The sequence below is a fragment of the Rana temporaria genome, chromosome 11, assembly GCF_905171775.1.
Source record: "Rana temporaria chromosome 11, aRanTem1.1, whole genome shotgun sequence".
Lineage (NCBI taxonomy): Eukaryota > Metazoa > Chordata > Amphibia > Anura > Ranidae > Rana > Rana temporaria.
Window position 1 is genome coordinate 46,741,643 of NC_053499.1, and position 14,501 is coordinate 46,756,143.

General features: G+C 40.5%; 1 protein-coding gene across 1 annotated transcript in view; it reads left to right on the plus strand.

The window, feature by feature from the left end:
• LOC120916786 (mucin-19-like) overlaps positions 1-14,501 on the plus strand; it is a 191,445-nt gene that overhangs the window by 73,348 nt on the left and 103,596 nt on the right. The window contains exons 37-42 of the mRNA XM_040327723.1: positions 897-1,025; positions 2,545-2,748; positions 4,178-4,309; positions 5,979-6,033; positions 7,975-8,113; positions 9,165-9,414. Of these exons, the coding sequence (XP_040183657.1) occupies positions 897-1,025; positions 2,545-2,748; positions 4,178-4,309; positions 5,979-6,033; positions 7,975-8,113; positions 9,165-9,414 (909 nt within the window). The remainder of the gene's footprint in view (positions 1-896; positions 1,026-2,544; positions 2,749-4,177; positions 4,310-5,978; positions 6,034-7,974; positions 8,114-9,164; positions 9,415-14,501) is intronic.

Consider the following 14,501-nt stretch of genomic DNA (forward strand, 5'->3'; position numbering starts at 1 on the left):
TAACATGTGCAAACCAAGAAGGGGTTACTTGGGGCAATTTTTAAAGTACATGGACATAATGTAGAAAAGTCTTGCTATTGTAAAATAAATTGTACATTTAAAATGTACAGGCAATGGACATGTAAAATGTACATGCAATGGATTTTCATGAGATGCTGTTTTTTAAACATATACACCAGCATGGGTATTATACCATGGGGAAACAAGGTATACCTACTTGCAGTGGAAAACCATATTTATAATATATAGTGGAACCTTGGGTTACGAGTAACGCGGTTAACAAGCGTTTTGAAAGACGAGCAACTTTCTGTTTGCGAGTGTTGTCTCACAAATCGAGCAGGATTCAAGCCTCTGTAGTGTGCAGTACCGCATTTGGCCAGAGGTGCGGGGGCGCCGGTGACACTTGGAACGGTTCGGAGCCCGTTGGAAATACTCGGAAATACTCAGTTCCAGAGTGCTACTGAGTCTCCAAGGATTTCAGAGTCTCTCTGGCGCCCCCCACCACTGGCCACATGCGGTATTGCATGCAATAGAAGTCAATGCGGAACAAATTATCTTTGTTTCCATTGAGTTCTCTAGGGAAACTGGCTCTGATATGCAAGTGCTTTGGATTACAAGCATTCTCCAGGAACGGATTAAGCTAGTAATCCAAGGTTCCACTGTATGTTGGTTTCTTTAGGTGTTTAAAATGACAATGGCCTGAGATGCTCATAGCAGTCACTCAGTTTGAAAATATAGACTGAGTTATGCAATTAGTTGCTGCGGGGCAGCATAATGTTAACCAGATTGATAATGGATCCCCACTGCTCTTTTATAAAGAACAATAAAAACACCTGAAATAAATTAAGACATAACATGACCATTATTTTATTTTTCTTTCACCAATCTTTTCCTAGCGTGGCTCTCTTATCCCACAACCCAAGAACTCATGTCAGAAATGCGAGTGTGCCAAGGATGAAGTTGATGAATCTGGCTTTTATGCTGTCAAATGTGAGGAGATCAAATGTGATAAGACCTGTGAAGAGGTAGGTTGTCAATAATGGAGCCAGTAATCAATCAAATTGCAGCTTAAAGTGGTTGTAAACCTCAGACATAAAATATAACCAAAGGATATCATGGTGTGTACTTGTCTCAATTCAGAGCACTAAGTGTAATTTCTGTCTGCTGCCTCTTTCTTCTGCTATCCTGCCACCAAGAGAATAAAAGGCAACAGGGGAGAGAGCTCCAGTGCACAGCCTGTGATTCACAGGCTGATATCTGTTACTGTGTGCTGTGTGAAGGGGGTGTCTAATTTCCCTCTAATCAGCTCTTAGCTCTCCTCCCTGAGCTCTGCAGAATGAAACTACAGCTCCCCATCTTTTTAAAAAGCTCAGACAAGCTTTATATAAACATGTCTTTTTAATGAATGTAGATAACAGACAAACGCAAATAAACAGGTGCAACTGTAAGGAACCATGAATCAGAAAGAGACAGAAAATGCAGTAAAAATCACACCATTTAATATATTGGTAACAATGGTACAAATAGTAAACATAGTCAGTTCGGTAACCAAATCTGGCAGTCAGAACAAGCCAGGAAATCAGGGAGTCAGGGATCAGCATAGTCAGACCAGCATACAGGATCAGGAACCAGAAGAGATGTCAGCCAGGCAAGTCTTTAGAGTCTTTGGAGTATAGTAGTCTGTAGTATGATGAGTTCTGGCAATTAACCGACAGCTCAGCTCTGAGAGGGGAGTGCTGAGCCTAGCCCTGACAGTAACCTATATAGCAGGATTTGTTTCAAGTCTGTGTTTCACCTGAGGCCAGTCACTTAACTGGGTATATAGAAGGGTTTACAACCACTTCAATTCTATCTGTCATTCTATCTTTTTTCATTGTGCATGTTTATTACACAAATGCATAGTTACTGTCTAGTTGGGTAAGTAATGTTATTTGATAACCATACTAAATTAATATTGACCCATGCTTCTGCTTCTTCCTGTTGATATTCTCTTCTAAATGATTTTGGCAGAACCATCCTGCTGTAGTGCACATATGGCACCATCAAATCTAAATAGACAAGTAACAGTGCATGGAATTGGCAAGAGACCCTTCAATTATACGAAACCTTAGTATATGGACAAGACAAAAGCACTGGTTGGCCTTCTTTAAACAGTAAATCATGACATAGTCATTTATTACCCGAGCTCTGTTCACATTACCAGTTTCCTAGTATTTAGTTGGTTGTAACCGTAATTAAAAGTGTTCAGATCACAAAATATTACATACTGTATTAATACATTTTTAGTATTGTCCTTGCCATGGCAGAACTACTGATATGCAAAATACGGTAATGTCTCTTCAGTGACTGACATTTTCACAAATTGTTTTTGGACTACATTACATTGTCAACAGAACACCTAAGCAGGAGCATGATGGGCAGAGAAGATGTTACAACATTAAGTAAACAATGTAATATTCATTGTGTCTAGTAAACTATCGAGTCAATGTTGGAAAGTAGTTTACTTGTTCTAACTGAACCTTCATTTTGTGGTGTTTCCTTTAGGGATACAGATATGTTGAAAAGGAAGGAGAATGCTGTGGCCAGTGTGTACCAAAACAATGCACAATGAAGAAAGAGAAGCATGACAAAAAGAAAGAAGCTGAAGGAAAAGAGTCAGGGGAAGGAATCCAAGGAGAGAAAGGAGAGGAGGGACCAAAAGGAAAAGAAGAACAGAAAGAAGAAGGAGAGAAAGGAACAGAAGGAGAGAAAGGAACAGAAGGAGAGAAAGGAACAGAAGGAGAGAAAGGAAAGGAAGGAGAGAAAGGAAAAGAAGGACAGAAAGGAAAAGAAGGGCAAGAAGGAAAAGAGGGAGAGGAAGAACAGAAAGAAAAAGGAGATGAAGGACAAGTAGGAAAGGAAGGACAGAAAGGAAAAGAAGGACAAGAAGAAAAAGGAAAAGAAGGACAGAAATCTAAAGAAGGACAGGGAGAAGAAGGACAGGAAGGAAAAGAAGGACAGGAAGGACAAGAAGAAGGACAAAAGGGAGAAGACAAGGAAGAAGATGATGAAGTTAGGTTTAACGTAAGTCTGAATCCAAAAATGAAGTTTCTGGAATGCTATACTGAAGGGCACATATGCTACTTACAAATTGTAGGCATGTAAAAGATATTTGCTTGACGTATAGTCTGTGCTAACACTGTAAACCTTTTGTTTCTATGCATAGTGCATCATTATGAGCATAGATGCAGCTATATTTGCTTATTTCATACACCCACCCTGCTTTCTGATTTACAGTGCTACACAATGGTTGTGTTGTACCGCTACTTTTGACAAAGCAGGCCAGGCCTGTGGGATGAATTGAATAGAGGATTAGAAAAAAGTTGAATGTTCACACAGTAAAATTTAGCTGTCTACAGCCGGCCATACATGGATCGAAATTTGTCTGGTTCAGCAGGGACTGACGGAGATTTGATCCCTGTATGGGCAGGCTGATTGTACCCCTGTTGATCCATTGATTGCCTTGGGTACAACCAACCAGCCTGTCCATTTTTTTACATGTCAATGTAATGTCTAATAGCTGCTTGCAGTACTCATCTATGGCCTGCTTTAGTTCCAATAGGCAAACTCCTATGTTTTTTTTTTATTCCCTTGCACATGAATGGAATTGCGTAGTACACTTTATTTACTGGACCAACAAATAATGATTTTGCAGAGTGAACAGTCTATTCTTTTTAAATTAAGCCCAAATAATTCAGCTCTCAAAAAACAATGCACTCCCTTTGTGACTAATATCTTGTCTCAACAGTTAGTAAGCAGAAAGGCAGACTGATTGAATGGGCCAATCTATGTACCTTAGCTATTAATCTACAAATCTATACATTGTATGCAATACCAAAAATATGGAAGCATGTAAAAATAAGAAAGTCACATTAAAAGTTACTTTAAGATATAGACAGCAGTAATTGCTAAAACTGTGATCACAAAAATGTAAAATATTGTCTTTTGAACTTTTGCCAGCCATAATACCTACATAGTGGAGAACAGACACACGTTGTTGAAGTACATTACTTACAAAGACAACAATGTTTAGTGTCAGTATCTTCCATGACAGTTTTCTTTATACTTCCAGTTAGGAAAAACAAATGACATCAGTGTAAGTAATTGTATGAAAGCATGACTTTTTGTTCATTTGTAGATTGGAGATACTTATCGTCCTGAGGGTAGCACTTGTGTCCACTATGAGTGTGATGAAGATGAAGACGGCAACCCTGTTTTAACTAAAGTGAAGAAAGTTTGCCAAGAGCTGGATATTTCCAAATGTGAAGAGGTACTTTTGGATTATTTTTCAATAACTTACTGTTGTTGGGCCAACGTTTACTTCCTATCTCAAGTCTGGAAACATATGTACTGTAGGTGCTATAAAGCCTGAGGTGCTATTGGACTAATAAGGGTATCCAGACTATGATTATTATGCAGTGAGGATAGAAAATCACAAACATGCAGTCTGTAAAGTGTTTGTAAGATAAGTCCCGAAACAAAGCAAACTTTTTATTAGCTTACAGATACAAAAGAGGACTGTACATTCCTTGATCAACAACAAATATTGTACACAGAGATGCATTACACAGTATAACAAAGCTGTACAATGTGTTTACTAATCGATAAAACACACTATTTATAATGTTTCTATCTGTGGATGTATGAAAAAGATGCAATTCTTGAAGAACATTTAGAGCTGTCCCAGACACATTAAACCTACCCCTAGTTTAGAAGAGCTAACCCTTCAGTAACCTTGTGTATGTGTGTGATCTGATTAATTCACCTATAGGGATATGGCCATATTTTTTTGGTATTTTGTTGCTAATTATGGAAAGATCAGTAACTATCATTTGTGTAGATTTTTTTTTTTTTTTTTTAATGTTTTGTACCCTGTCATACCCTCCAAACTATTCTTCTACACATGTTCCATGCTCTGCATCAGATATCAGCTGTCATTTGCCTAAAACAAGCATGGACACTGCACAGTGAATGTGGTTATTTGCTAAGTAAGATCACAACCGTGTCTGTACAAATCACTAAAGTTTTCAGGACCTGCTTATTCTTTTACTATTTAAAAACAGAGGTGTCAGAAGTTGCATTTGCAAATAAATGTGAATGTTGTGCTCTGGATCATGTGGTGCTACATCACATATTTCTAAAAGTAGGTACCACCTGCTAGCTACATATCTCTATCATCTTGAAATGCACCTGCTTCACAGATGCTTTGCAGTGGCCCATGTACACCAGCCCTAAATATTACATTACTAGTTTGCCCTAGGACACTTCCATTATGTAGGATGTCATCTTTATCTTAGGTTACTTTCATTTTAAATGCAGTAAAAACAAACTGTAAAGAAAAGATTGGATGATATGGTTTAAGTCTGCTTTTTTATTTATACCTATAGGTAACCCTATAATAAGGCTCACCTGTAGGTACATTAAGTATCTCCTAAATGTGCACCGTTTATGAGATATATAACTTAGTAGTAGCCAGTGATGCCACCATCGCATGTTCGCTGCGCTCTCAATGGACGCATGCCATCCATTGAGAGAGCTGTGCCGCGGCTATTACACCCATGCGCATGTGGAGGAGTGGTGTCATTGCAGCTTAGCCATTTAAACAGCTGGAGCTCTTGAACCCAGAAGGAAGACCAGGTGACAATTGAAACCCTGTCAGTGATGACAACGCGCTGCTGGAGGGCTTTGTTTTAAGGTAAGTCTGTCATAATGTGCTAAAATGTGATCCTGCAGGGGCCATTTTTTTGGGTTTATTACCACTTTAATAAACTTACTATTTACTGCAAATTATACTTTAGACCAGTAACTCACAGCAACCCATCAGAGTTCAGCTTTGTCCTGGTCTGATCTGAGTAGAGTAAATTCTGATTGTTGGTTATTTTAACTTCTGTTTGTTTACTGTGAATCTTTTTTAATGAGCAATCATGTGTTTTCTATAGGGCACAGTTAAATATGATGAGGATGGATGCTGTCAGACTTGTACACCCAAAACAGGTATGCCTGAAATGCCCATATGAATCCTTTTTATTTATTGTATAAGTTCTAATGTTATATTCCGTGTATGCAAATCAATCTCTTCCTGGTCCTTCCCCTGTGACATAACACCCCTAGTATACTAATTGGTCTTTTCCCAGTAAGATCCCTACTCCAGTACACACATTGGGCTTTCCCCAGTGTGATCCCTACTCCAGGACTCACATAGATACAGTATTAGTTAGCCTTGCCCTTGTATCCTCCCTCCAGAATCTTCAGCTTCCTTTCCTCACTCTGCAGCCATTCACTCCCAGCACACAAATATCATATTGAGCACTATCCATGTCCTCCCTAAACACATTGCACACCGCCCAGGTACACAATCTGCAGGATCAGCACTCAGAGTGAAGCTCAAATCAGAAGCAATCTGACCCCCCCCCCCACTTTAGAAGTAGTATAATTGCTTCTCAGTAACTGCAGTTTGTATGTTGTCCAGATGTGTGTTTTTGTATGTTAGGACAGCCTTTGGTCTTTCTCCTGGCCCCAGTACATACATCAATTCCTAGTATCTATACCAAAACGTAGTAGTCCCTCCAATACACAGTGTCTAGCAGTTTTACACCAGCAGGGCATGAGCATGAGCCCAACAGGGCACCATTTGCAGTCTATTAACATTAACACCTCAGTGACCATTCTACAGTGAATGTGCATTAACCGCTCAGTGATCAGCTGTCCCAGGTGTGCTAAACCTACCCCCAGCTTAGAACACTTCAGTAACCTTAATGTTTGATCTGCTTCATTCACCTGTATGGCTATGGCCATATTTTTTAGGTATTTTTTTTGCTAAAGAAAAGATCAGTAACCATCATTTGTGAAGCAAAAAATTAACTTCTATACATACTGTACTGCCTGTTTTAATACACTTCCATATCTTCTGTACATTATACAGCCTGCGGTCCTTTATTGTGCATACTGCCTTCTGTCATAACCTCTGCACTCCTCTCCTGCACATACAACCCTCTGTCATACCCAGCATACTCCTCTCCTGCATATACTGCCCGCTAATACATTTCTGTTTTTCATAACTCCAACCTTACCCTTTCTAGAATGGGTACATTTTGCTGGTGTATTTAAATCTGACGTCTTAAAAATAATTTCCTAGTTGAATTAATGACTGAAATGTGATAGAACATGTAACAGGTGATGCTATAGTGTATGGGTTAGCAGGGTAAGAGAGAGCGAGGTTGGTTCAATATGAGAAAGGGGAGGGGGGAAATTATTGTTACTAAAGGGGGTCTCCAAAAGATTTTGAATGGAACATAATTCTATTTTAATTCATGCTAGTTAAAGTGGTTGTAAAGGCAGAAGTTTTTTTTTGTTATCTTAATGCATTATGCATTGGGATAAAAAGCCTTCTGTGTGCAGCAGCCCCCCTAATACTTACCCGAGGTCCCTCTAGGTCCAGCAATGTTGCGGGGCTGGGCCATGGCTCCGTGGCTGAATGGACACACAGAGCTCTGGCTTGTCTCGGGTGCCACTATAACAAGCTGTTTGCTGTGGGACACGCAACATGTGAGAGGGGACAGGAGGGCCAAAGAGGAACCCAAGAAGAAGAGCAACCGGGCTGCTCTGTGCAAAACCATTTTACAAAGCAGGTAAGTATAACATGTTTGTAATTTTCAACTAAAAAAAACACAACACTTTACAATCACTTTAAACACATGCTATGCGAAATTCTGTTAATCATAAAATTAACAACTGGGGTTATAGACACTGTGAGACTATTTTAAAACACAAATGAATAACAGCCCTAGAAAAATGTTTTGCTTATTTGGGGAAATGTACAAAAAATGTGTCTGAAAAAGAAGAAAATATTTACAGGTATATAAAAATAAAAGTTTATTACACCAAAATGTTTATAATTTTTTATCGATTATCTTTGTTCTTAAAAAATTCTTTCAGTTATAGAGGTTAAGGTTGTAGAGAAGACAGTCACCGAGGATTGTAGCGCTCGCAAGACATTGGAAGTCTTGAAAGTAGGTGATTGTGAACTTGAAATGGAGGTGACCCACTGCGGAGGACCTTGTATGGGAACATCAATGTAAGTCATGTGACTTGTTGTTGGGAAAAAAATGCATTATAAAATGAGTTGTTTACAAAATTTGTTGTGCAGTTATAACTTATGAGGTCTATAGCTCCATAAATAAACACACACAACAAATAGTCACATTTGGGAGCCTATAAACAATATTCTCTAATTGACAGTAAAAAACACATGTCAAAGCATGTGTTACTTTATAAAAAATCCCTGTTGTAACTTAGATATCTAACCTTGCATATACTGTATTACTCAACAATATGTTCTTGGATTGCCACAATCAATAATATAGATTAAACATGTAAAGTTCTACCTTGGACTTGAGGCCCATTGGCAGTTTTAAAAGAGAAGTATGGACTAAAAAGAAAACATACTCACCTAGTTTGATGCCACATTGATTCCATGCTGCATCTGTCCCCTGCTGGCCCTGTTAGTCACCGGCTCTCTGCTCTGCCCCACTGGCTCTCTGCTCTGCCCCACCAGTGGAGCAGATCGCTGAGATGCTGAGCCAGATGATGGTCCAGGCATCTGGGTGGATATGATTGGGATCCTTCCCAAGGCTGGACCTGCTAAGTGACGTCAGCTGACAGTCGGCTAATAATTGGTCACAGGAATACAGAATGAACTGCACCTGCATTGATATAACAGAGCCTTCTGCTTTATGTGTAGTTATTTAATTTCATCTTGATCATCTCAGAAATTAAAAAAATAAACAAAAGTTCAAGTTTTCATGCTAGCCCTTGGTGTGACACATCTCTCAATTTTTTTCTGCTCATTTATTTTCTGGCAAATCAAGCTAAGCAGCTTGATTCACTAGTAGGCAGCAAAAACAGTGCATCAATAAATCATCTCTCACAAACCAGCAATAAAACGGTGTGCTGATCTTAAAGGATTTGTTAGGACAATAATTCTTGGTGTAAAATTTGTATATATTCCCAAACTTGTTGATTTACATAATAAGATACCTTATAAAGCAATATTTTGTGCACTTTAGTATTGTTTGAAAAAGGAGATGCTGTTATACCTTTACAATGTGTTTTTGTTTTTTTCTCAGCTATTCCGAGGAATCTCAAGGTATGAATCACACGTGTAGCTGCTGTAGAGAGCTTGAGGTGGAAACTAAAATGGTTCTGCTTCAATGTGCCAATGGAAAATCTAAAAAACACTATTATCAACATGTGGTTCGATGTGGCTGTTCTGCTGCTACCTGTGAGCCAATTGGGTCTGCTGAACTTCAACAGCAGCAACAACAACAACAACAACAGAATCAGGAGCAGTGGAGCCAATCCACTTCCCAAGGCAGAGTAAGAAGGAGATGAGAAGATCAATGAGAAGACAGAGAGGACAAGGCAGCGATATAATGCTAAACATTCAGAACGTGTCTAATTATCCTCTTATTTTTTAATCACATATAGATGCAGAATAAATAAACAAATCAGGTCTGTGTAAGCATTAAACAACAAATAAAGTAAAATTGTAAATCCATTAACTCAACTGTTTTGCCTTTGATGAAATCTTTAAAGAAATCTGGGCACCAATATCAGAGGAAGCTTTATGTTGTTCTTGCTTTCTTATCTCTGTCATTACTTTTTATGTATATCAATAAACTACAGAATACAAAGCACATTATTTTAGTTGGACTATTATTTATATTTGATAGGAAGCACAAAGGTGGACCAAACAATCATGATATGCAAGATAAGTGACCATTTGGTGCATTTATTAGGAATAAAGTGCACATTTAAAAAAAAAAGTGCTCAGAAAAGTGTTAAAAAAAGTGTTAACCACTTCCTTCCTGCCCATAGTTATATGATGTCTGCAAGAGGGATCTCCCATCCTGGGCGGGCATCATATGATGTCCTGGGTTTCACTCTGGAGCAGATGCGCGTGCCGGGCACCCGCGATTGCTAGTAAAAGAGCAGAGACATGGTTCTGTGTGTGTAAACACGCTGATCCACTTCCTGTCAGGGGAGAGGAGACCCATGGTGAGTTCCCAGTACAGTGAAACACAGATTGGTCTCCTCCCCATGTGAGTCCCCTCTCCCTACAGTTAGAATCACTCCCTAGGTAACACATTTAACCCCTTGATTGCCCCCTAATGTTAGCCCCTTCCCTGCCAGTGACATTTACACAATAATCAGTGCATTTATATAGCACCGATCGCTGTATAAATGTGAATGGTCCCAAAACAGTGTAAAAAATTTCCGATATGTCCACTCCAATGTCACAGTCACAATAAAAATTGCAGATCACCACCATTACTAGTAAAAAATAAATAAATAATAAAAATGACATAAATCTATCCCCTATTTTTTAGACGATAGAACTTTTGCGTAAACCAATAAATATACGCTTATTGTGATTTTTTTTTTTTACAAAAAATAGGTAGAAGAATACATATCAGCCTAAACTGAGGAAAAAAATTGTATTTTTAAAAAAATATTGGGATATTTATTATAGCAAAAAGTAAAAAATATTGTTTTTTTCAAACTTGTCACTCTTCTTTTGTTTATAGCGCAAGAAATAAAAAACACAGAGGTGATCAAATACCACCAAAAGAAAGCTCTATTTGTGGGGATAAAAATTATAAAAATTTCATTTGGGTACAGTGTAGCATGACCGCGCAATTGTCATTCAAAGTGCGACAGCACTGAAAACTGAAAATTGGCCTGGGCAGGAAGGGGGTGAAAATGCCCTGTATTGAAGTGGTTAAAGAGACTATGTCATAGGGAAAAAAATTCTGCTTACTGTTTTGGCTGAATGTCAGGCCTCCACACATTCCTATACATCCATCACTATGATGAGCAGCTTAATGGAAATGGGATTGCGCAGGGCAGATGCGTAACTAGAACCTTCCGGGCCCTAGTGCAAAAAAACATGAAGGGCCCCCCTGACCCCCTCTCGGGGCCCTTGCCACTTATCCAGGGCCCTTTACTCCCATTGCTCGATCTCCCTCCCTTCACTGGCCGAGTCTATACAGTGGAGAGGGGAGGGGCCTCTGACCTGGGCAGATTTTGGTTTCAGTGTACAAGTGTACTAGCAGAGCAACTTGTTTACTGACACCTGCCCAGGTCAGAGGACTTCATAGTTCAGAAAGACATTTCAAAAAAGTTTTTAGGGACACCTTTTTTCCTGCATGTCCAGAAAGCCATTGTAGGCGGGACATGTACTTTAATTAGGGATCTGATGCAGTGACGTCATCAGCTACGACGAGCCTGCACTCGTCACTTCGATGCCATCGCTGTCATCTTGCTACACCCCACACTAAACTTGTATGCTACCGCGCATGCATCAAACTCTTACAGGTAAGCATACAGACGACCGGTTTTCTCGGCAGGAAACACTCTGCCGGGAATCCGGATGGGAAAATAGAGAGCAGGGTTCTCTATTTTTCCGTCGGGATTCTCAGCTGTTTTCCTGACGGGAAAACTGCTATGGAGCATACACACGGCCAGGACTCCTGGCCAAATGCTCTCCTGGCAGTTTTCCTGCCGGGAAAACCGGTTGTGTGTACGAGGCTTTAGATTCAATGGCAGCAGCATAATACTAAGTGTCACCAACCCCTCAAATTGACATTTTATTTTTCCATTTGTCTTTGTTTTCTTTTTTCTGGCTCCCACCTAATTGTGGTCAAATTTAGCTTTACTATGGGCGGGTTAATTGTGAGACTATGAAATATAGGGACATAAAAATCCCTGCAGCTCTGACAACACATATAAACAGTTTGGCCCAGATTCACAGACACTGGCACACATTTATGCCGCCGTAGCACATCTCCTGTACGCTACGCAGACGCAGCGCAGAGAGGCAAGCATTGAATTCACAAAGCCAATGCTTCCAAAACTGCGCTGGGTTTCCAAGGCGTAAGTCGGCGTAAGTGGAAGTGGGCGTGAGCCATGCAAATGAGGCGTGACCCCATGCAAATGATGGGCCGAGCGCCAGACAGATGAGTATAACGAACGGCGCATGCGCCGTCCCGTGGACGCATCCCAGTGCGCATGCTCACAATCACCTCGGAACAACTGCCTAAGATACGCCGGATCACTGCCTATGGCGTGAACGTAACCTACGCCTAGTCATATTCACGTCCAATGTAAACTACGTAAAATACGCCGGCTTGTGTTCCCTGGTGCAGACCTTTGCATGTCTGCTGCTGAGTTACACCTCCTTTATGAGGCATAACTTTACGCCGGACGTATGACTTTACGCACACTGCATCGGGCGCACGTACGTTCGTGAATCGCTGTATCTCCCTCATTTGCATATTTGAATAGGAAATCAATGGGAGCGCCAAATGCGTCCAGCGTAAATATGCGCCCACTCTACGCTGGCGTAGGCAAGTTACGTCGGTGGGATGAAGCCTGTTTTTAGGCGTATCTTAGTTTTGTGGGCCCGGCGCACAGATACGATGGCGCATATTTGCACTTACGCGGCGTATCTGGAGATACGTCGGCGCAAGTGCTTTGTGAATCCGGGCCTTTATTTCTACTGATTGAAAGGCTATATTATTCAATGACAGCTCTGCTGTAAGGCCTCATACACACGACCGGGTTTCTCTGCAAAAAACAGCAAGAAAACTGATTCTTGCGGAGATTCCCGTTCGTGTGTAGGAGGCATTCAGGTTTCTCGTTAGAAAATCTGGCCAGAATCTCGACGAGAAAAAAAAAGAACCTGCTCTCTTTTTCCTCGTCGAGATTCTTGTCAGCCTGTTTCCCGACTAAAACCTGAGCGTGTGTATACTTACCTGTCGCCGTGGAAACCCGCGCATGCTCGAAATGACTTTGACACATGCGCGGAGGCTTCCACGGCATAGGTAGGGTGAAGCAAGATGGCGGCGACGGCATCGAATGTGACAAGCGCATGCTCGTCATACGCGATGACGTTACCGCGTTCTTTCCTTTCAAAAGAACCGGGGTTCTTTTGAAATGACAGTTAGTACACTCCGGCGGCAAGAGTTTCTTGCCAAGAATCTCGTCAGGGAAAACGACAGGTTTTTCCTGACGAGATTCTTGGACGTGTGTACTAGGCCTGTCACATGTGACGTATCATGCTTTTCATGCCAGTGGTAGTAATTATGTGGCATCAATGTGACAAAAGGGTTACATTTATTTTTTTAAAGATAACATATACATACAAGGATAGCATGAATTATGACACTGTGCCCTTTGTGGCATCTGTGCTTGTTGCATATGGAATATTGGAGATAGCTGGGGGTCCTCAGTGCATTTTAACCACTTAAGGACCGCCTCCTGCATATTTACGTCAGCAGAATGGCACGGCTGGGCACAGGCACGTACCTGTACGTCCCCTTTAGGTGCCCAGCCGTGGGTTGCAGGGTCCGAAGCTCTGTGACCGCGGCCACGGACCCGATCGCTGTCGGTGTCCGCGATCGGTCACAGGAGCTGAAGAACGGGGAAAGGTGTGTGTAAACACACCTTCCCCGTTCTTCACAGTGGCAATGTTACTGATCGTCTGTTCCCTGATATAGGGAAAGGCGATCAGTGATGTCACACGTCTAGCCCCGCCCCCTACAGTTAGAAACACATATGAGGTCACACATAACCCCTACAGCGCCCCCTAGTGGTTAACTCCTAAACGGCAATTGTCATTTTCACAGTAAACAATGCATTTTTATAGCATTTTTTGCTGTGAAAATGACAATGGTCCCAAAAATGTGTCAAAATTGTCCGATGTGTCCGCCATAATGTCGCAGTCACGAAAACAATCGCCGATTGCCACCATTAGTAGTAAAAAGAAAATATTAATAAAAATGCCATAAAACTATCCCCTATTGTTTAAACGCTATAAACTATCGTTAAACGCTTATTGCGATTTTTTTTACCAAAAATATGTAGAAGAATACGTATCGGCCTAAACTGAGAAAAAAAATGTTTTTATATATTTTTTGGGGGTATTTATTATAGCAAAAAGTAAAACATTTTTTTTTTTCAAAATTGACGCTCTATTTTTGTTTATAGCGCAAAAAATAAAAACCGCAGAGGTGATCAAATACCACCAAAAGAAAGCTTTATTTGTGGGAAATAAAGGACACCAATTTTGTTTGGGATCCACATCACACGACCGCGCAATTGTCAGTTAAATCGACCCAGTGCCGAATCGCAAAAACTGGCCAGGTCCTTTACCTGCATAATGGTCCGGGTCTTAAGTGGTTAAGGAGATTGATCCTTCAAACACCTATTAATAAGTCATGGCAAAGAAGTTCTTCTATGTGAGGGTCCAAACTAAAAGATGTTGTCTACAGACAACATCAGGTTCGAATTCCCTTTGGAAAACATATTGTAGTCAAGGTAATTAGCATAATCAACTAGCCAAAACGATAGAATAAATAGCCAGATCATGAAAAAAGTAGGTGCATTTATAAAAAAAATTT